Genomic DNA, 21438 nt, shown 5'->3' with positions numbered 1-21438 from the left:
GGTGATGGGCCCATGATCATGGAATTCACTGATCTTGGCACAGTATGTGTGGGGAACACTCCCGTGTGAGACCCCTAAAAGACGTGAGTCTCACTATACGGTGAGTTTGATCCCAAACACAGTTTCCTACTGGAGGCAGTCGAGCTATCCGGAAACATAGGAACTGAAAGATGAATGATCAGTTTCTAATATCAACCACAATATCGTTTGGGCCTAAAACTATGCGTTGCTGCTAGACCGAGTAACCCCCTACCAGCAACCAGTTCCTGCTTTTAACCTTTTTATGACTTTAAGAATAATCCTTAAACCTTACTTACCAGACTGCCTTGTACCCTAGATAATGGTTTAACTGTCAATATTTGCAAAGCAAAATGCCACCATAAGGGATGGCTTTGATTCCTGACTCAGAGATTCCTGAATGGGGAAGTTGAGTTAAGGAGTTAGGAGTAGACAAAGGAGAATCCGGTTAAGAGATATTCTGATGAGCAAAACCAGAAAACTTTTCACATCTCAGTTCTAAAACAAGATCAAACCGGAGATACCTGCAGCCAGGAGGAATAATGTCTGGATGCAAACAAGCTTTGTGATTACAGGAAATTCTGTTACTTTTTACAACCACTGATTGCATATCTGACTTCTCTATTGTATAGGCCATGTAAGGTATACATTTGCATTTCCTCTTGCAACCATTGTGTATCTGATTTCTCTCTTGTATAGGCCATGTAAGGTATACATTTGCATTTTCTCTTACTATGATGTAGACCAAAGCCAAGAAAGTGTATTTATTCCTGGCATTTGAAAAATAAAATTTGCTGTTTAGGCACAGCCTATCAGCCCTCCAGACGCCTCGCTTTCTCTCTGTCTTTATTATTTTCTCAGGCGCACTCCCTCTTCCAGGTATTGGGACCCTCTTGCAGGTCGAGAGACCCCCGGGCAGACGTGCCTACCCGTCCCGGACGGTCCTCGACAGTATGTCCCTCATAAAGCCACTGACTTGACGGAACAGAGGAATGGCATTCTGGAAACAAGTTACAGGACAATTAGGTGGCAATTCCTTACAGGACTGGAGCAGTATATATGGTCTAAATATGCTGCTGTTTCTCCCATAGCCAGGTTTGCAGGCCCAGGAATCAAGGAGTGGAAATTTAATGACACCACTATTACCTCAGTGATTCACTAGCAAAATTTTTACTACTTTAACCTCTGCTGGAAGAATGCTTCCACCTAGAAACACAGCAATGATCCCACTGAACTGGAAGTTGAGACTGCCATCCAGTCACTTCGGGCTCCTCAAGCCTCTGCATCAAAAGGCAAAGAAGGGAGTTACTGTACTGTTGGAGTTACTGATTCTGATTGCCATGAGGAAACTGGGTTGCCACTGTACAATGGAAGTTAAGGAAAAGTAAGTTGGAAATACAGACGTCTTAGGGCATCTCTTAGTACTACTCTGTCCTGTCACTAAAGCCAATGGGAGCCGGGCATGGTGGCTCATGCCTGTAACCCTAGTACTTTGGGAGCCTGAGGCAGGCAGGTTACTTGAAGTTAGGAGTTCAAGACCAGCCTGGCCAACATGGTGAAATCCTCGCAGTCAGGCATGGTGGTGTACACCTGTAGTCCCAGCTACTTCGGAGGCTGAGGCATGAGAATTTCTTGAACCAAAAGGTGGAGGTTGCAGTGAGCTGAGATCATGCCACTTCACTCCAGCCTAGGTGACAGAGCAAGACTCTGTCTCCAAAAATAAAATAAAATGAAATAAAAAAATAAGTAGGAAGCCACAATAAAATTCAAGCAAAGATTTGGTTCACCTTGCCAGACTTAATGACCAGCTGAGATGCTTACTGACATCTCAGCTGGTTAATATGAAATTGACAACGGAAGAAGGTAACTATAAAAACCAACTAGTCACATGACCAGCTGCAGAAATGAGAATTGTAATAGTTGTATTTCTTCCTCGTGTGTGTGTGTGTGTGTGTGTGTATGTGTGTCTATGTATGTAACCAGATAGATAGATACCTAGATCATCTGAGGGGGTCTTATTCCATCCATTGTAAAGCCTTAAAAGCAGAAGTGGCCGGGTGCGGTGGCTCAAGCCTGTAATCCCAGCACTTTGGGAGGCCCAGGCGGGTGGATCACGAGGTCAAGAGATCAAGACCATCCTGGTCAACATAGTGAAACCCCGTTCTCTATTAAAAATACAAAAAAGTAGCGGGGCATGGTGGCGCATGCCTGTAATCCCAGCTACTCAGGAGGCTGAGGCAGGAGAATTGCCTGAGCCCAGGAGGCGGAGGTTGCGGTGAGCCAAGATCACGCCATTGCACTCCAGCCTGGGTAACAAGAGCGAAACTCCATCTCAAAAAAAAACAAAAACAAACAAACAAACAAAAAGAAAAAACAAACAAACAAACAAAATGCAGAAGTGAAGTTCATTAAAGAAAGCACACTTGTGGACTACAACTTCCACATACTCTCAAGTTCCAGCCTGCCTTTCCAGGTTGTCCCTGAACCACCACAAGGATGGTGGAGCTGTCTCGGAATGCACTTAAATTGTCTCAAAGGAATTCAGGGGTGTGAAAGGAGCAGATGGAAGTGACAATCTAATGACGAAAGAAGGCTCAGCTTGGTGGCTTGTAATCCTAGCACTTTGGGAGGCCGAAGCGGGAAGATCACTGGAGCCCAGGAGCTCGAGACCAGCCTGGGCAACATGGTGAAACCTTCTCTCTAAAAAACAATTTTTTATGTGTTTTCAGTTATTTTTAAAAAATTTAACGGTTTCATAGAACCACGATTACCCAAAAAGTGTTCCTCACACTGGAAAAACTTAAAATGCAAGATCGCTTTCAGCCATTTCTTTCTTTTTATTTACAGTTTGTGTTCAATGCAAATCAATTCCATAACATAAGAAGTTACTATGAATCAAAGCATAAATACACAAACACAATATACAATTCAAAATAGATGTACAGCATTCTGGAATGAAGCAAAAGAGTGTTCATTCACACACACAGTAACTTCAGATCCGCTCGATCTGTTTGTTCCCATGTAGTCTTCTACAGATGGAAAAAAAATGACTTTGGTCATCAAGACTACTGTGGCCATATTAGATTACTGGAACATCTAAGCATCAGTGTGTGACCATGCGAACAAAAGACTTCAGGGAGTGTCAATTTTCAAAAAGGTTTCTGTGTGTCGAGGCAGTTGCAAAAGATTTACTGCAGAATCAAGCCCACTTTTAGGCTTAGGACCAGGTTCTAACTATCTAAAAAGATTGACTGATAACAAAAAGTGTTCCAAATGTGGCTATTCCGATCCATAGTCGTTTAAAAAAAAAAAAAGTATGTACAGGAAGAGTATAAAAGTTTTCGTGAATTAATGCAAATTAGCTTCCAGTCTTCACTTCCCAAATACTTGATTTACAGTTTTGGCTCTTTTACATTTTTGCCTTTTTATTTCCAAGATTTATAATTTTACCTTCAAAATATCTTTTTTTTTAATTGTAAAAAGTATTCAACATATGCAGAAATAAAAAGCATTTTGACAGCCAGGCATGATATCTCACACCTGTAATCCCAGCATTTTGGGAGGCTGAGGCAGGCAGATCACCTGAGGTCAGGAGTTTGAGACCAGCTTGGCAAACATGGTAAAACCCCGTCTCTAGTAAAAATACAAAAATTAGCCGGTTTTGTGGTGGCGGGCGCTTATAATCTAAGCTACTTGGGAGGCTGAGGCAACAGAGTTGCTTGAGTCTGGGAGGCAGAGGTTGCATTGTGCTGAGATCACACCACTGTACTCCAGCCTGGGCAACAAAGCAAGACTCCATCTCAGAAAAATAATAATAAGCATTTCGAAATTGGCTGCGACCGATGCAATTCTACTCTTTAAAATCAGTACTAAATGAATGTAGTGCTCTTGTTGAATAGAAATAGGTGATAGGAAATGCCTACCATGACTCTATATGGATAATCAAGAGTTACTCAGAATGCTTGGACCTGGGGGTAGATTCTAATTCATCACTGCCCTGGCACATGTCAATTACTGCGTAAAAGGTCAAATGCAATGTCAAATCCAAAGCCTCAAGAGGAAAGTGAGTTCAGTTCCCAAGAGAACAATGATAGCTTAACAATGTAAAACTTCATCTAGAGTATATCAGCATTAAATTAGTGCTGTCGAAACAATACGTTGAGGAATTACAGTAACACCTGGAAGTTCCTTCTAATGTACATATAAATAGAATCATGGAAGCTTTCTGTATTACCTGTTTTATGGCCTTATAGAATTAATGAACCAAATGAAAACTGAATCTCCATTCCACAATCACATCCTTTATTTCTATTCTTATTTTCAAGGAAGTGTCCATATTTCTTAAGCCACATTCAAGGAAATCATGTCTTAACTATTTTGGATGTTTCCTCTCCATCTTGTACATGAAACTCCAGCAGATTTAATATTGGCATCCATCATCTAGTCAAACCTCTCACATGTTCTTTAAACCAATCAAATTTGGGATTCTCAACATTTTGTGCGTCAATAAAAGGTGTGGAATTAGTAGATTCGACGAAGACCTGTTTTTCCTTGCCACATTGGACTTCCAGACGCCATTTGGATTGGGTTTAGAAGATGGGGAAGTACAGATGTTTCTTGGCCTGAGTCTCTTAACAGTAGAGATGTAGAAGAGAGAGTGAGACCACGAAGAGACTGGCTGTTGACTGCAGGGCGCCACCAGCCGCCTTGGTGGTGGCATTAGCTGGACTTGGGGCAGCCGAAGTACTCTGGGAGGTGTTACTTGAAACTGTTACAACAGTTGTTTGATTGGAATAAATCTAAAATATATAAAAAGTAACACGGATAAATTTCCACATCATAGCTACCTCCACATGCTCTAATATAAAATTAAAGTAGGTGATACATTCTTAGACTGTTCTCTTACCATTATTCTCTTACCCACATCATTAAGTTCTGAATTCTTGCTCAGCCCACCTAGATCATTTGCTTTAGTTTCAAAGCAAACTAGAGATTCCTCAAATGCCCAATGGCAACAAGAACAAAAAAAAAGTTATTCAATAACTTTAACTCCTGTTTTTATTTCTTTGCAAAGGAAAAAAGGACTAAGTTAACTAATTCAGTTTCTGAGATTATACCGACTTAATGGCATTGCAAAAATGTCCATTTTCCCAGAAAGGGAGAGATTTTAAAGTTGTACAAAAAAGTAGGGATTTTTAAATATTGTAATGGAGATTACGGAACTAGAATTAACTGGGTCACTGTCTATCCTGGATTTTGCTAGGTAACTTTCACATATCCATTTAATACAGCCTTGGCAACTTAGCCTTTTCCTTAAGGGGGAATTGGACTCTTATCTACTCCCTTGAAATCTGAAATAATAACTCCTCTAAAAGATGGCCACAACATTTGTGTTAAATTGAAAATGAATTTTTCCTTTAAGGCAGAATGACTTCAGGAAAACACCATCAAGTCGGGACGATTTCACAAAAGAGGACGAGAGGGTGCGGTGTTAAGTTTCACAAACAGCAGTCTCACTGGTCACTAAGCTCAGTGCTGTGGCCAAGAACCAACGTTCCCCCAGTGTCCCAGCGTCTGAGTGGCATCATTCACCACTGATTTTTCAAGCCACTAAATGCACAGTCCAGTAGGGCACGTGATAATCTCTCCTTTGTCATGGAACAAAGGCAGATCGGAGTTTTCAGCCCTCACTGCAAGGGAGGGTTTACAAGGGCTTCTGATTACAGGCGGGAGGGAGGACGTGGCACCAGGCAAGAGTCTGGGCCCCACGTACATTTGGCTGCCTATTAATCCAAAGATAAAGCCCTTCTACATCAGCACCAGCTCCTTTTGTTGTAAAACCCGTAAGGTCATTAAACAAATATTGACTAAAGAAATATACAAATCCTATCCAAAATAGATTAGTGACAACAACGAAAAATCTTGATCAAGTCAAATTTATTTATTGGGCACCTACTGCGTGCAAGATTGAGTGTGTCCCATCAGGATACCGCACTCCCAATAAAGGAAAGCGTGGACGTGGTAATTTACTTAAGACAGGGTGCCTGTATTGGAGACTCGATTTGGGAATCCCTGAAAGTAACCTGTTCTTCATTCACACAATGAGTTCTAGTGCAGCAGGTGATGTTTTCTTTTTAAAACCCAGTGTATTGATCCGATAATCTAAAGATCCCTCTACATCACCAACAAAAAATTTTTGTTTATTAAACTGACACTAAACAAAATTTTCTCTTCCAAGCTAGATTTATTCGCGTTATTAAAACTTCTCACTTAAAATGTTGGAGGAAAAAAATCTGGTCCGAGAGGAGATGGGGCGGGGAGTAGAGGGAGCCGGTTTCTCCCGGCCGCGCCCCTCCCCCACCAAAGAATTGAGCAAGGCTCGGGAGCGCAGCGGACTGGGAGGAAGACAATAGGGTACGTTTACCCGGCCCCCGGTAGGGAAGAGCGCTCCACACTCTCAGGCTGCACTCCCAGGTAAGCCAGGACGTTGGATGCCTGGGGACGGCGGACCCAGCGCGCCCAACTTTTGGGGGAGAAGCCCCAGGGACAGTCCTCAACCGAAGGCGCCGGAGGGCGGTCACTCCCATGCTCCAAACCCGAACTGCCCCAAGAAACGTACCTTATTCGCCCCCGCCCCCGGCCCCGCCCCCGCCGGGGTCTCCCAGTCCCCGGTCTCTCTCGCCGGCGTCGTGCGTCCACCCTCGAGGCAGCGCTGCGCGGCCCCCGGTACCCGCACTCGGGGCGAGGTTCCCCAGATAGAGGGTCTGGGGAGACGGCGCTGGTAGCGACGACCCGGACAAAGCCTGGCGGGGATTCGGGACAGAATCGTCCCACCACGCTGCCTACCCAGAACTAGCCAAACTGGGCTAAAATAATCTGGGGCTCCTAAGATGACAAGCGTTGGACGTGAAAGGTTGCACCGCAGAGAGCGCAACATCAGGAGAGGGTCCCCGCCTCGACTTCAGCCCCAAACCTCCCGGGACTGGGGCTTAAGATAAGGCCGGATAACCAGAGCTTCCCCGGGATCCCCAAGCCAGCTCCGTGGGTGGAGGATGGGCGTGAGCCGCGCTTCCCGAAGGGGACCGTCGCCTCTCTTTGTGTAGAGCACTGGGAGCGCGAAGACACTCCTAGGGGAAAGCGGGTGCTTAGGGGACCCGGGACGACGTCCCACCGGAGCCTGAGCTCTCAAGGCGCTCTTCCCTGCAGGCACCTCGGGCCCCTGGGTGAAAGTGGGGAGTAGGCACCTGGCTGCCTAGGAAGGGACAGCGTGGAGCCTGGGGTGGGGCAGGGTCCTCTCAGCCAGCGCGTGGAGCTGCATTGTTCCCAGGGCCGTGGGAGGGGAGGGGGGCAGCATGCAAGGGAATGGAAAGTGGGGTCCACATGGCCCTCTCTCTGTTCAGCTAAGCAAGATTCTCTCCTGCTCCCTGTCCGTGGCCCGAAGTAGGGGCGCAGGACGGTCCCCAGGGACCGGGTCCATACCCCGCCCCCACCGTGGGCACGGCCCTCGAGCCCCGCCGGGCGCCAGGGCCTCACCTGCGTGGGTAGGAGCAGTGCCAGCAGCAGCAGCCCCAGCCCGAGCCTGGCCACCATTGCTCTGCCCATGTCCCCTCCGTCGGTGCGCGGCGCGTCTCGCTGGATGCTGGGTGCTTGGAGAACCGCTGGCTCCGGGCAGGCGCAGGCAAGGTGGGGAGCGCGGCGAGCCGGCGGGACCTTATATACCAGGACAGCCACAATAGCCGTGACGTGGCGCCGCCCGCCCACCCCGGCTCCCCTCCGCCGCCGCCCGCCGCCTCCCCGCCTTCCCCGCCCCGCTCCAGGCTCCCCAGCGCCCCCTCCCCCGCCGCCGCCGCCGCCGCTGGGGCCCTCGCGGACCGGGAGCCCCCCCGGGCGGCCGCCGCTGCAGGTGGGCGGGCGCCGCCGGCTGCTGGTACCCGGCTGGTTTCCCCCGCCGGCTGCGGGCTGCAGGCAGCCTGGCACAGGCGCCAGCGACTCCCACACAGGACCCGGGGCGCACACGCGAGCCACACACGCCGCGCCGCGGGCCGGGCCCAAGTTTCCTTTGTTTCCTGGGACCTGCCATCTTACGCCTCAAAAGAAAAGTCCGCGCCTCCGCCGCGGCGGGGCAGCCGCTGGTCCCTGAGCAAGTGCGCTGCCACCCAGACTGCAAAATGCGCCCCGGGACCCGAGAGGGGCCGCGAATTCCAGTGTGGCCGCGTTGGGGGGCGGGCGCCGGGGCCCCTCGGGCGGGGTTATCTCTCTGCCGGTCGCAGAGGAAAGGGGAGCGCGGCGGGCGCGGCGGGGACGCGGGCTGGACGCTCACCCTGGCCGACGGGACCCGGGCGCCGCCTAGCGCGAGCCCTTCCGGGAGGGTCGCGGGACTCGCAGACGGCGCCCGGGTCCGGAGCGATCTGCGCGCTCGGCCCAGCGGCCGCGCCCTCCCCGAAGCCCCTGCTTTGTTTTGTGAGCGCCTCGTGTCCGCCGGGCGCCGTGAGCTCAAGAGGGCGTCCCGGGTCCTCATCCTCCCAGGAGCTGGAGACCCTGCCTGACGCTGCAAACTATGGGGTTTGGGTCCCCCGCGCTCCTGCCTGCGGCGGGAGAGGAGGAAACCGCCCACCCTGAAGGGACCCCCCTCTCCGGCCCTGAAGGCCCCACCGCCCTCCGCGCTCCGCTCCTACTCCTCCTCCCCGCCCGGTCCTACTCAGGGGGCGGGAACCTCCCTTCATGGCGGTCCCGCTACACTTCACCTTCCCTCCCGAATTCCGGGGCACACACTTTTTCGTTTTCTGTTGCCCGTCGTTCGTTTAAAGAGCAGAGCCGTTCGGGATAAAGCCGTTTACTTATCCGTAGTTGCCATGAGGCAATTTAATGAACTGGCACAAAGAGGAGATTCGTCATTACTCTTTAGATTTTGGTGGAATACTTTTGTCCTAGCCATCGTGTTGTGAAAACTTTAAAGCAGACGGCAAAAGTTGAAGGAATTTTACTGGTGGAGTATTTTGAGTTTAAATTTTAATTGCAAGACTTAATCTTTTTATTAAAGGTTTAGCCCAGCTGTTTTTCAGTTTTTAAAGCAAACAGCCAAGACCAAACCTAGTATGGTTGTAAATTTGTTTAAATTTCACTTTTGCAGAACACTCTCTTAGGATTTTTGGTTCCGTTTTTAATTGCAAGACAATCCTTTTATTTAAGGTTTAGCCCAAGCATTTTTCGGTCTTTAAAGCAAACCACAGAGTAGTGAGATTCTAAATTTGTTTAAATTTCACTTTGGCAGAAACGGTCTCATTAAAACAAAGTAAGTTTCAGGGAAGCAAAGTGACAACGAAATCTGCAGTCGGTCTGTTGACTGACTCGGGACTGAATCGATCTGTGCCTTGAAGGTCAGCCACTTTAGCTCAGTAACTTTCCAAGCACGTTTAGGATGTGCTTGGGAACACAAGAATTTCTGTCGAGCACGAGTGGACTTTCCTGTTTAACAGTGTAGCACATTATATAGAAATACTCCGGCCCGGCTTCTCCATTCCTCTTCCAAGGTGAAAAAGTGAACTGTTTGTGACTCAGGAGTGCCGGGTTCCAAGGCAGGGCACATAGTATGTCCTCCACAAGCTTCTTGTTGAACTAACTGGTGGTATTCCTAGGATAAGAGCTTCTAGAGACAGACTGCCAGAGTTCAAACCGTGGCTCTGCTCATTTTGCTGGAGACAAAAAGCCTCAGTTCCTTCATCTATAAAATAGAGATAATAACATCATTACTAATTAGTTATTAAGAGTTACTGTATATGTAAGTGTTAGAATACTGCCTGCCTCAGATTAGTAGCTCTCACTTCATATTTGCTCTTCTAGTGAAGGTGCCAAGAACCAGAAGGTAATTACCTTCTCTGCCGCCGTGTGATACATGAAAGAATATCAGCCTCCAAGTAATACTCAAAACTGGCAAAGGCACTCTGGATCTGTGCTTTGTGAACCATTTCAGAACCAGCTAATGAAACTAATTAGCATAATTAAAAGAGCAAAGCCCTTCACCTCTGCCCAGGAGTTCCCGGTGCATCCTATCAGGGGTGTTGCTTAGGACTTTGACATCTGGAGGCCCAACCCAGGCAGGAAACTTCTCTTTACAGATCTCCATCCTACCCTGTTTCCTATACAGCTAGAAACTCAAGAAAACTGCCTGATTTTTCATTGGGAGTTCTTTTGGTTTGTGATTCTTTCTTCCTATTTTTTATCCACTTCTCCTGGTTTTTCATAGTTTGTTTGCTAATAAAGACTTAGCCACAGTTAGAGATGGTGGCTCACGCCTGTGATCCCAGCACTTTGGGAGGCTGAGGCAGGCAGATCACGAGGTCAGGAGATTCAGACCATCCTGGCCAACATAGTGAAACCTCATCTCTACTAAAAATACAAAAATTTAGCCAGGTGTGGTGGCACAAGCCTGTAGTCCCAGCTACTCGGGAGGCTGAGGCAGGAGAATCTCTGGAACCTGGGAGGTGGAGGTTGCAGTGAGTGGAGATCATGCCACTGCACTCCAGCCTGGGTGACAGAGCAAGACTCTGTCTCAAAAAAAAAAAAAAAAAAAAACCTTAGCCAATAATAATTCATGTCACTTGACCAAATTGAGACTCTTAACCAGTTATCCTGAACTTTTTGTTGAAAAACATGGCCAATATACAGTTTGTAGAGAAAGTGTGGCAAAGAATGATTTTGAAACAGATTGATTGCATAAATTGATGTATGTGTGGAAAGTTGTAACTTTCAGTTTTCGTGAGAGAGCATGAAAAACTCATTTGATGCTGGTTCTCTTCTGAGGAATACTGAGAGAGAGAGCAGTGCCTACAATTTCTAAGTGCAGACCTGAGACTAGACTGGCACAGCACATAGTGGATTCTGGAGTCAGACCTGGATTTGAATCCTGCAGCACCACTTTCTCTCTCTCTTTTTTTTTGAGACAGGGTCTCACTCCACCATCCAAGACAGAGTACAGTGGCTCACTGCAAACTTTGCCTCCCTGGTTCAAGCCATTCTCCTGCCTTAGACTCCCGAGAAGCTATATCTTATCTACTCAATATCACTGCACCTGGCATGCAGTCAGCATTTGCTGGTTTTTAGAGATAGATTGCTCGTTCCTAGGTACCGCAAGGAATAATTAGTATTCAGACAAAAAGTTTTCTCAGCAACGCAATTTTACTTTCTGCAGAAAGGGTACTGTTGGTCAGCCATCTTGCCAGGAGAGTGCAATGAACAAAGGGAAGGCAGGGCATATTTATTTCTTATGCATTGGGACCTTACTGCTGTATCCTATCTTTGTTGTATCTAAACTGAGCCTGATTGGCTAACCACTTAAAACTTTCCTAAATCCGTAAAAGCAATGGAGAACAAAAGAAAAAGAGGAAGTCCGAATAAGGAAGGCAGAGGAAGTTGCTTGCAAACAGACTTAGAAGTAATAACATAAATATCTTGGTTAAAGTATAAGGACATAGAATGTACTTATTCCTTTATATCTAACATCTACATAGGATAGGGCTTAACAAAGAGTTGCTAGCAAAAAGCAAGAAGGCTTTGAAGAAAGTTACCCTTTAAAAGAGACTATTGCTGGGTGCAGTGGCTCACGCCTGTAATCCCAACACTTCAGGAAGCTGAAGTGGGCTGATCATGAAGTCAGGTGTTCAAGACCAGCCTGACCAGCATGGTGAAACCCTGTTTCTACTAAAAATACAAAAAATTAGCCAGGCATGTTGGTGCGCACCTGTAGTCTCAGCTACTTGGGAGGTTGAGGCAGGAAAATAACTTCCACCCGGGAGGCGGAGGTTGCAGTGAGCTGAGATCGCACCACTGCACTCCAGCCTTGGGGACAGAGTGAGACTCTATCTCAAAAAAAAAAAAAAGAGAGACTATTATTTCTAACATTTATTATTATTATTCTTTAACAAGAAGGGAAACTTTGAAGAGAAACTTTTTATTTTCTACACTGGTTCAATGGACTAATATTAAGGAAACAGGTTAATATGGCTTTTAAGATAAAATAATAAGTCCTATTTCTAGAGAAACAGAAGATGCAGGAGTTAATTAGTTGACATTTTTAGCACTTTTTGGCAAAACAGGTATGAACTATAATACAAATCTAACAAAGGCATTCCTTCTGTGCTTTATGGCACAAATAGTGGCTGAAATAATTAGATATTTAATTTATTTATTGACTTTTTTTTCTTTTTATTTTCGAGACAGAGCCTGTCACCCACGGTGGAGTGCAGTGGCATGATCTTGGCTCACAGCAACTTCCACCTCCAGGGTTCAAGCAATTCTCCTGTCTCAGCCTCCTGAGTAGCTGGGACTACAGGCGCCCGCCACCATGCCCAGCTAATTTTTGTATATTTAGTGGAGACGGGGTTTCACATACTGGCCAGGACAGTCTCAGACTCCTGACCTCATGACCCACCCACTTTCATCTCCCAAAGTGCTGGGATTACAGGCGTGAGCCACCACTCTAGCCCAGATATTTCATTTAAATTCTGTTCTACAACATGATGCTATTTTGTGTTCATTATACTCTTTTCCTTCTTTTTTTTTTTTTTTTTTTTTTTTTTCTTTTAGAAAGAATCTTGCTCTGTCACCCAGGCTGGAGTGCAGTGGCGCAATCTCAGCTCACTGCAAACCCCTTCTCCAGGTTCAAGTGATTCTCCTGCCTCAGCCTCCCAAGTAGCTGGGATTATAGAGGCACGCCACCATGCCCGGCTAATTTTTGTATTTTTTAGTACAGACAGGGTTTCACCATGTTAGTCAGGTTGGTCGCGAATGCCTGACCTCCTGATCCGCCTGCCTCTGCCTCCCAAAGTGCTGGGATTACAGGCATAAGCCACCGCATCCGGTCCTCTTTTTCCTCCTAATTCCGTGCCACCCTGCACTTGGTTGGCACTGAGTATTTCCATTTATCCTGGTCTTTTAGTCGAGCTTTGTTTTTTACTGCCAACCACGAGAAGGCAGCGAAGATAACACCGTGAGTTTGTATTTCTGACTGATGAGGTCCGAGTTCAATCAGCTGGTGGCGTCCCAGCCGGACTCTGTGTGGACGTGCTGCCCCCTGCTGGCCACGGGCACCCTCCGCGCTCACTGTCAGGAAAACAAAAATTCTTGTGCTGCATGTAAAAAGCCCTGCATTTTTGGAAGCCTTATAAGGCTAATAAACCAGGATGGTTTTCTTTAACTATTAGTTCCCTCTTCCCATTAAACTTACATTGAGACAGGAAAACAAATGTAAAGAAAAAAAGATTGTGACTGTTTTCACATGCAAATTGAGTAATGGGATGCTTACCTCTAAGCATCCTTGGCTGTTTGAAATAAAAGAAAGAAGCAACCCTGAATCTCTAGGCCACAGTTTAAGTTTGGTGTCTCCCTTATGTTGGCAAGGATGTAAGAAAAGTCTTTCTCATCGATGCTGATGGGATTATGGAAAGGAATTTGACATACTTCGCTATTAAAAATGCACATCATAGAAATTCTAATTTTAAGAATTTGACCTGGCCAAGTACAGTGGCTCAGGCCTGTAATCCTACACCTGTAATCCTAGCACTTTGGGAGGCTGAGGTAGGTGTCTCACCTGAGGTAAGGAGTTGGAGACAAGCCTGGCCAACATGGTGAAAACCCTGTCTCTTAACTAAAAACACAAAAATGAGCCAAGCGTGGTGGCACATGCCTGTAATCCCAGCTACTTCGGAGGCTAAGACAGGAGAATCACTTGAACCCAGGAAGCACTGGTTGCAGTGTTGGTGATCGTGCCACTGCATTCCAATCTGGATGACAGAGACTCTGTCTCAAAAGACAAAACAAAACAAAATAAATTTAACCTACAGATAAACGTCTACAAATGCAGAACAATGTATGTTCAGGGATTTGCTGCAGTACTGTCGTATCATGAAATATTATGAAGTCACTAAAAAGAGTAAAGGAACATAATCTATACTATAGGGGGAAATCCAAGATAAATTCTTAAGTGAAAAAAGCAAGATACATAGCAGTGTGTACAATATGGCACTTCGTGTTTAAAAAACCAGAACTGGGCCGGGCACGGTGGCTCAAGCCTGTAATCCCAGCACTTTGGGAGGCCGAGGCGGGCGGATCACGAGGTCAAGAGATCGAGACCATCCTGGTCAATATGGTGAAACCCCGTCTCTACTAAAAATACAAAATATTAGCTGGGCATGGTGACGCACGCCTGTAATCCCAGCTATTCAGGAGGCTGAGGCAGGAGAATTGCCTGAGCCCAGGAGGTGGAGGTTGCGGTGAGCCGAGATCGCGCCATTGCACTCCAGCCTGGGTAACAAGAGCGAAACTCCGTCTCAAAAAAAAAAAAAACAACTGGCCAGGGGTGGCTCACACCTGTAATCCCAGCACTTTGGAAGGCTGAGGCAGAAGGGTTGCTTGAGCCCAGGAGTTTGAGGCTGCAGTGAGCTAAGGTGGTACCACTGCAACTCTGGCCTGGACACAGAACGAGACCCTGTCTCAATAAATACATAAATAATAAATTAGAAGAACAAAAAACCAAAACCTGACAGAGAAAGTATTTTCAAAGAGATACACAAGAAATTGATAGTCTTGGCCACTGAGGAGAGAAACTGAGTGGCCAGGACACAGAAGAGTGAGAGGCGCTTTTCATTATATGCTAGCTTGTACCAGCACTCATTCACAAATAAAGTTATTTAAATAAGTTAATAAGTCAATATATTCTGTGGCCTTTACCTCCCCAACTCCCACAAAGCGAATATGTAGAGAGCAACTCTCTCCAGCCCCCGGGGCCTCAGAATCACCCTCCTCCCATCACTGGCTAGTTCTCAAACAGAAATTTGAGTTTACCTCAATTCATCCATCCTATGACAACTGTGAGACCAAATTCTCTCAGTCCAGATGGCACACACGAAAAATCTTTCAGTAAAAGTGACGAAAAATGAAGAACCCAGCTGCAGAAAAAATAATGAGGAATCACTTGGCATCGAATCAGTTTCCAGTTTCTTCTTCCTTCCAGAGCCTCAAATTATAGAGGCTGTGAGGAAAGAAAGCCTCCGGTGGGCAGAGTTTGCCTCAGAGAATGGCCTAAGCTGGGTGGGCTCATCCCATGAAAAGCACCTTTCTTTTTTTTTTTTTTTTTTTTTTTTTCCGAGACGGAGTTTTGCTCTTGTTAGGCTGGAGTGCAATGGCGCGATCTCGGCTCACGGCAACCTCCGCCTCCTGGGTTCAGGCAATTCTCCTGCCTCAGCCTCCCGAGTAGCTGGGACTACAGGCGTGCGCCACTATGCCCAGCTAATGTTTTGTATTTTTAGTAGAGACGGGGTTTCACCATGTTGACCAGGATGGTCTCGATCTCTTGACCTCGTGATCCACCTGCCTCGACCTCCCAAAGAAAAAGCACCTTTCTAAAACCCCTCCTGCCCCCGCCATCCCTGTGCAGGAGGCAGAGTCCAGGCCTAATTGGGGCAATTAAGTTCTAGCAGAAATGAAATCCTACTTCTGCCTCCCAGAAAAGAGTTTTCAGAGCACAAAAGTGCTACGTCATTTGCCATTTGCAGGCAGACCCTGAATGATCCTTTGCTGGGAAATAATGAAATTGGAAGAGTGGAAAAGTGTATATATATTTTATACCCATATTATTTATAGTCTTATTTCCATGTCTATTTGTTTTCTCAAGTCTTTCACCTTCTGTTGGGTTTAAAGCAGGAGCATCCCTTATGCTATGAGAGATTAGCAAGATTTTAAATGACCAGGAAAATTGGATTAAATATTTTTACAAATCAAAAGAACGTTATACAACACCATGGCATACTTTTTTTTTTTTTTTTTGGATACAAAGTCTCTCTCTGTCGCCTAGGCTGGAGTACAGTGGCATGATCTCAGCTCACAGTGAAACCTCTGCCTCCTGGGTTCAAGTGATTCTCCTTCTCAGCCTCCCGAGCAGGTGGGATTACAGGTGTGTGCCACCATGCCCAGCTAAATTTTTTTGTATTTTTAGTAGAGATGAGATTTCTCGGTGTTAACCAGGATGGTCTCGATCTCCTGAACTCATGATCCACCCGCCTCAGCCTCCCATAGTGCTGGGATTACAGGCATGAACCTCTGTGCCCAGCCTCACACGCCTGGCCAATGATATACTTAATGAAATGTTGCACTGAGCCTGAAACAGGGATCACATTTCCAGACTTTGTGAAATCCTTTCTCAATCTGTTAACATACTTGTTCCAAGATTCTACTCAATAAATATCTAAAGCAGATGCTGGCTGACATCTTATTCAATATGGTTTGAAGATGTCACTCTGAGGAAAAAGCATTCTGTAATAGTCAGCCATTAAGAGGAAAGCATATGAATTTAATTAGCTAGGTCAAATAAGGACTTCTCTGTTGCAAACCATATATTTGTATGTAGCTCTCAGAGTTAAAAAAGAAAATACTTGGCCAGGCACGGTAGCCCACGCCTTTAATCCCAGCACTTTGGGAGGCCAAGGCAAAGAGGAAGACCTTTTAAAAAAGAAAAAAACTTTCTCTGAATATTCTTTTTTTTTTTTTTTTTTTTTTTAGGAGTCTCACTCCTCAGGCTGGAGTCCAATGGCGTAATGTTGGCTCACTGCAAACTCCGCCTCGCAGGTTCAAGCGATTCTCCTGTCTCAGCCTCTCAGGTAGCTGGGATTACAGGCATGTGCTACCACGCTGGGCTCATTTTTTTTTTTTTTTTTTTTTTTTTTTTTTGTATTTTTAATAGAGAAGCGGTTTCATCATGTTGGCCAGGCTGGTCTTGAACTCCTGACCTCAGGTGATCCACCCACCTTGGCCTCCCCAAGTGCTGGGATTACAGGTGGGAGCCACCACACCCAGCCTTCAATAGTCTTTTATATGTTTTTTCTTGTTCATATTATAAAAGTAATACACATGCAGTATAGAAAAATTTGGCCTGGGTGTGCTGGCTTACAGTTGTAATCCGAGTACTTTGGTGGCCAAGGCAGGAGAATACCTTGAGTCTAGGAGTTCAAGACCAGCCTGGGCAACATAAGGAGGCCCTATCTCTACAAAAAAATTTTTTAATTGGCTGGGTTGGTCGCACATGCCTGTGGTTGGGAGGCTGAGGCAGGAGGCTTGCTTGAGCACAACGTTAAGGCTGCAGTGAGCCGTGATCATGCCACAGCACTACAGCCTGGGCAACAGAGTGAGATCCTGTCTCAAAAAAAAAAAGGTGGGCCGGGCGCGGTGGCTCAAGCCTGTAATCCCAGCACTTTGGGAGGCCGAGGCGGGTGGATCACGAGGTCAAGAGATCGAGACCATCCCGGTCAACATAGTGAAACCCCGTCTCTACTAAAATACAAAAAATTAGCTGGGCATGGTGGCACGTGCCTGTAATCCCAGCTACTCAGGAGGCTGAGGCAGGAGAATTGCCTGAACCCAGGAGGCGGAGGTTGCGGTGAGCCGAGATCGCGCCATTGCACTCCAGCCTGGGTAACAAGAGCGAAACTCCGTCTCAAAAAAAAAAAAAAAAAAAAAAAAGGAAAAAGGAAAAAAGAAAAAAAAATTGGAAAATGCAGAAAAGCATAATAAAAATATTAAAATTGCCAGGCACAGTGACTCTCATCTGTAGTCCCAGCACTTTGGGAGGCTGAGGCAGGCAGATCACAAGATCAGGAGTTCAAGAACATCTTGGCCAACATGGTGAAACCCCATCTCTACAAAAAATACAAAAATTAGCCAGGCATGGTGGTGTGCACCTGTAGTCCCAGCTACTTGGAAGGCTGAGTCAGGAGAATCGCTTGAACCGGGGAGGCAGAGGTTGCAGTGAGCAGAGATTGCACCACTGCACTCCAGCCTGGGCAACAAGAGCGAAACTCTGTCTCAAAAAAAAAAAATTAGCTGGGTATGGTAGCGCATGCCTGTAATCTCAGCTACTTGGGAAGCTGAAAGCCGGAGAATCGCTTGAACTAGGGGGCGGAGGTTGCAGTGAGCCAAGATCGCACCACTGCACACCAGTCTGGGCAACAGAGTAAGACTCCATCTCAAAAAAAATAAAATAAAATTATCCAAAGCCAGGCTGAGGGTGGTAGCTTATGCCTGTAAGTCTAGCACTTTGGGATGCCAAGGTGGGAAGATTGTTTAAGCCCAGGAGTTCAAGACCAGCCTGGGGAACATAGCAAGACCCCCATCTGGAGTAAAATAAATAAATAAATAAGGATAAATTTTTGAAAAATAAAATTACCCAGGCCGGGCGCGGTGGCTCACACCTGTAATCCCAGCATGTTGGGAGGCCGAGGCGGGTGGATCAGGAGGTCAAGAGATCGAGACCATCCTGGTCAACATGGTGAAACCCCGTCTCTACTAAAAATACAAAAAAATTAGTTGGGCATGGTGGCACATGCCTGTAATCCCAGCTCGGGAGGCTGAGGCAGGAGAATTGCTTGAACCCAGGAGGCAGAGGTTGCGGTGAGCTGAGATCGCGCCATTGCACTCCAGCCTGAGTAACAAGAGTGAAACTCCATCTCAAAAAAAAAAGAAAAAGAAAAAGAAAATTACCTATAGCTCATAATCAGAGGCAATTACTAATAACATTTTAAAATATGTTCTTTTCACATATATAAAGAGAGAGAGTTTGCTTGTTTATTTATTTTGCTGAATTAGGAGCAAATGTACATGTTTTCTTATTTATATATTTATTATTTTATTTTATTTTATCTTTTTGAGACAAGGTCTCACTTTGTCACCCAGGCTGAAGTGCAGTGTTGTGATCTCAGCTCACTGCAGCCCCAACCTCCTGGGTTCAAGCTATCCTCCTCCCTCAGCCCCCCCAAAGTAGCTGGGACTACAGGTGCACACCTTACAGGCATAAGCCACCAAGCCAGGCCCATAAAGTTTTCTATCTTGTTTTTTGTTGTTGTTGTTGTTTGTTTTTTGTTTTGTTTTGTTTTGTTTTGTTTTTAACACAATAGAAAATATTTTTTTTTTAATCACAAAATTAGTGGTCACAATCCTGCAAACTTAACAAAATATCTAGGATGACTTATGCAGGTGATCAGCCAGGATTTCTGCAAGAGCCAGATCCAACCTGGTCCTGACTTCAGTTTGAGGCCCCTGGTGATATTTATCTGCACCATGTACCAGTGGACGCGATTCTGGGTTCAGGACCTGCAGGACCACAGTGGCAAGACTTGGAATCTTTTGGATGTAGGAGAACCCTAGGGCAGAACTCCCGCCTCCTTGCTTTTGAGAAGGGATTTCTGTTTTTCCCAACTCACCTCATCCTCCTTCTGCATTCCCCACATCCTAGAAGATAAGAGCTTTATTTAGTGCACCCCATTAGAGAAGGGGCCCTGGTGAGGCTGGTAGCCAATCTGAATTTGCATTATCATAGGAAAAAGTATTTGCCAGATTTTACTGTATTTTTATCGGTCATTACATGTTTTTCAAAAACGCTGTTTATAATGGCTATACAATAGTCTTCCTAATTGGACAGTTGCTTTTATTGTAAATAATCTCATAAGAAATACTGTTATACATATGTTTTGCTTTTATTTCTGTTTTTTTTTTTTTTAGAATACACTTCTAAGGTCGAGGCTGAAGTGAGGCAAGATCACACCACTGTGCTTTAGCCTGGGTAACAATGTGAGATCCTGTCTCAAAAAAATAAAATAAAAATAAATAGGGCGGGCACAGTGGCTCACACCTGTAATCCCAGCACTTTGAAGGGCCTAGGCAGGTGGATCACCTGAGGTCAGAAGTTCAAGACCAGCCTGGCCAACATGGTGAAACCCAATCTCTACTAAAAATACAAAAATTAGCTCACTATGGTGGTGCACACCTGTAGTCCCAGCTCCTTGGGAGGCTGAGGCAGGAGAATCGCTTGAACCTGGGAGACAGAGGTTTCAGTGAGCTGAGACTGCGCCACTGCACTCCGACCTAGGCAAGAGTGAGACACCATCTCAAAAAAATTAATTAAATAAATAATAATAATAATAACAAATAAATTAGGAAGTTTTTTGTACGTTGGAAGTCTGGGTCTTGATGTAAATTGCCAAATTGTCCTCCAGAAATGTACACTCCTAACAGCAGTGTGCAAGATTGTCTAATTCACAAACATTTGCTAACTATGCCAATTCTAGTGCAAAGTATGTTTTTTAAATTTCATGGGAGAAAAAGATTTTAATTTTTTTTATTTATTTATTGATTGATTGATTGATTGATTTGAGACAGAGTCTCGTTCTGTCACGGAGGCTGGAGTGCAGTGGCGCAATCGAGATTTCATTTTTAATTGTATTTTTAGTGTCAATGAAATTAACCCTTTTTTCCAGATATTTATTGGCCATTTGGATTCTCCTTATATGAAGCAAATTGTTTTTCATAAATTTTGCCTGTCTATAAGAGTGACACATGTCAAGAGTGTACTCAGGGTAGGGGGAAACTAGACCCAGACATCTCTTGGTTACATCAATAGAGCTTAATCATGTAAAGGATGTAGAATCAATTGGTGACAATGCGCACACACACACACACGCGCGCGCATACACACACACACACACACACACACACACAAAGGATGTAGAATCAAGTCAGTGCAGTCCAGCTCAAAGCATACAGAGATGCAATATTTTCCAGGAGAGTCAGAACACGTTTCCAGGTCCTGAAATCTTCACTGGGCAGGTGATACAATCTGTGTGCATGAAGGTGAGATCAGAATGTCTAGAAGTCTACTGGTTTCTTTATACCCAGTCTTAGGTACATAGGCTAAAACAGTTCTGCAGGTAAACTCCTTTGAATATGTACTGGAACTTGGCTGGGCCAGGAGCACCACTTCCATTTTGAAATTTTACAATATACGGTTTGATTACAAAATATGATACCCTGAGACATGAACTCAGTCCTCTTAACTACTTTTTTAAAAAAAAGTTAAATGCTGTATTCTGATTTGTTTGTGGGGTTTTTGTTTTGTTTTGTTTTATTTTTTTTTTGAGACCAGGTCTCGCTTTGTCACCCAGGCTACAGTGCAGTAGCCCAGTCGTGATTCACGGCAACCTCCACCCCCAGGCTCAACCGCGCCTCCCGCCACAGCCTCTCAAGTAGCTAGGACTACAGGCACGTGCCATGACACAGGACAAATTTTTGTATTTTTTGTAGGGATGGAGTTTCATGACGTTGCCCAGACTGGTCTCGAACCCCTGGGCTCAAAGTATACACCCACCTCAGACTCCCAAAGTGCTGAAACCACAAGTATGAGCCACGGGCACCTGGCCTTTAATCCCTTCAAAAAATATGTTTGTCACGGCTGGGCCCATGGCTCACGCCTGTAATCCCAGCACTTTGGGAGCCAAGCTGTGAGGATTGCTTGAGCGTAGGAGTTCGAGACCAGCTTGGGAAACACAGCAAAACCTCCTCTCCACTAAAAATTTTAAAAAAAATAATAATTTTTTAAAATTA

The 21438-nt window shown here is 45.6% G+C and overlaps 1 protein-coding gene across 2 annotated transcripts; it reads right to left on the bottom strand.

Annotated features, from left to right (window-relative positions):
* Positions 1-2833: 2833 nt before the first annotated feature.
* Positions 2834-8576, bottom strand: CD24 (CD24 molecule). Of its 2 annotated transcripts, none has more exons than XM_039465731.2 (3): positions 8339-8576; positions 7552-7728; positions 2834-4817 (listed from the first exon to the last, which is right to left on the bottom strand). In XM_039465731.2, the coding sequence occupies exons 1-3, from the start codon at positions 8534-8536 to the stop codon at positions 4650-4652; spliced, it is 543 nt and encodes a 180-aa protein (XP_039321665.1). In that variant the 5' UTR covers positions 8537-8576; the 3' UTR covers positions 2834-4649. The 2 variants fall into 2 exon arrangements, with proteins under 2 accessions (XP_039321665.1, XP_039321669.1); XM_039465735.2 differs by having other exon boundaries at positions 8104-8434.
* Positions 8577-21438: the final 12862 nt, after the last annotated feature.

The sequence above is a fragment of the Saimiri boliviensis genome, chromosome 4, assembly GCF_048565385.1.
Source record: "Saimiri boliviensis isolate mSaiBol1 chromosome 4, mSaiBol1.pri, whole genome shotgun sequence".
Lineage (NCBI taxonomy): Eukaryota > Metazoa > Chordata > Mammalia > Primates > Cebidae > Saimiri > Saimiri boliviensis.
Note: the sequence above shows the minus strand (reverse complement) of the source record. Positions and strands in the feature narration are given on the sequence as shown.

Coding starts and splice junctions, on each gene's coding strand:
- CD24 (XM_039465731.2), bottom strand. CDS start 8,536: ATGAGGACCCGGGACGCCCTCTTGAGCTCACGGCGCCCGGCGGACACG. Junction 7,729..8,338: donor CCCGGGTCCCGTCGGCCAGG/GTGAGCGTCCAG, acceptor CTGGTATATAAG/GTCCCGCCGGCTCGCCGCGC. Junction 4,818..7,551: donor CACTGCTCCTACCCACGCAG/GTGAGGCCCTGG, acceptor TATATATTTTAG/ATTTATTCCAATCAAACAAC.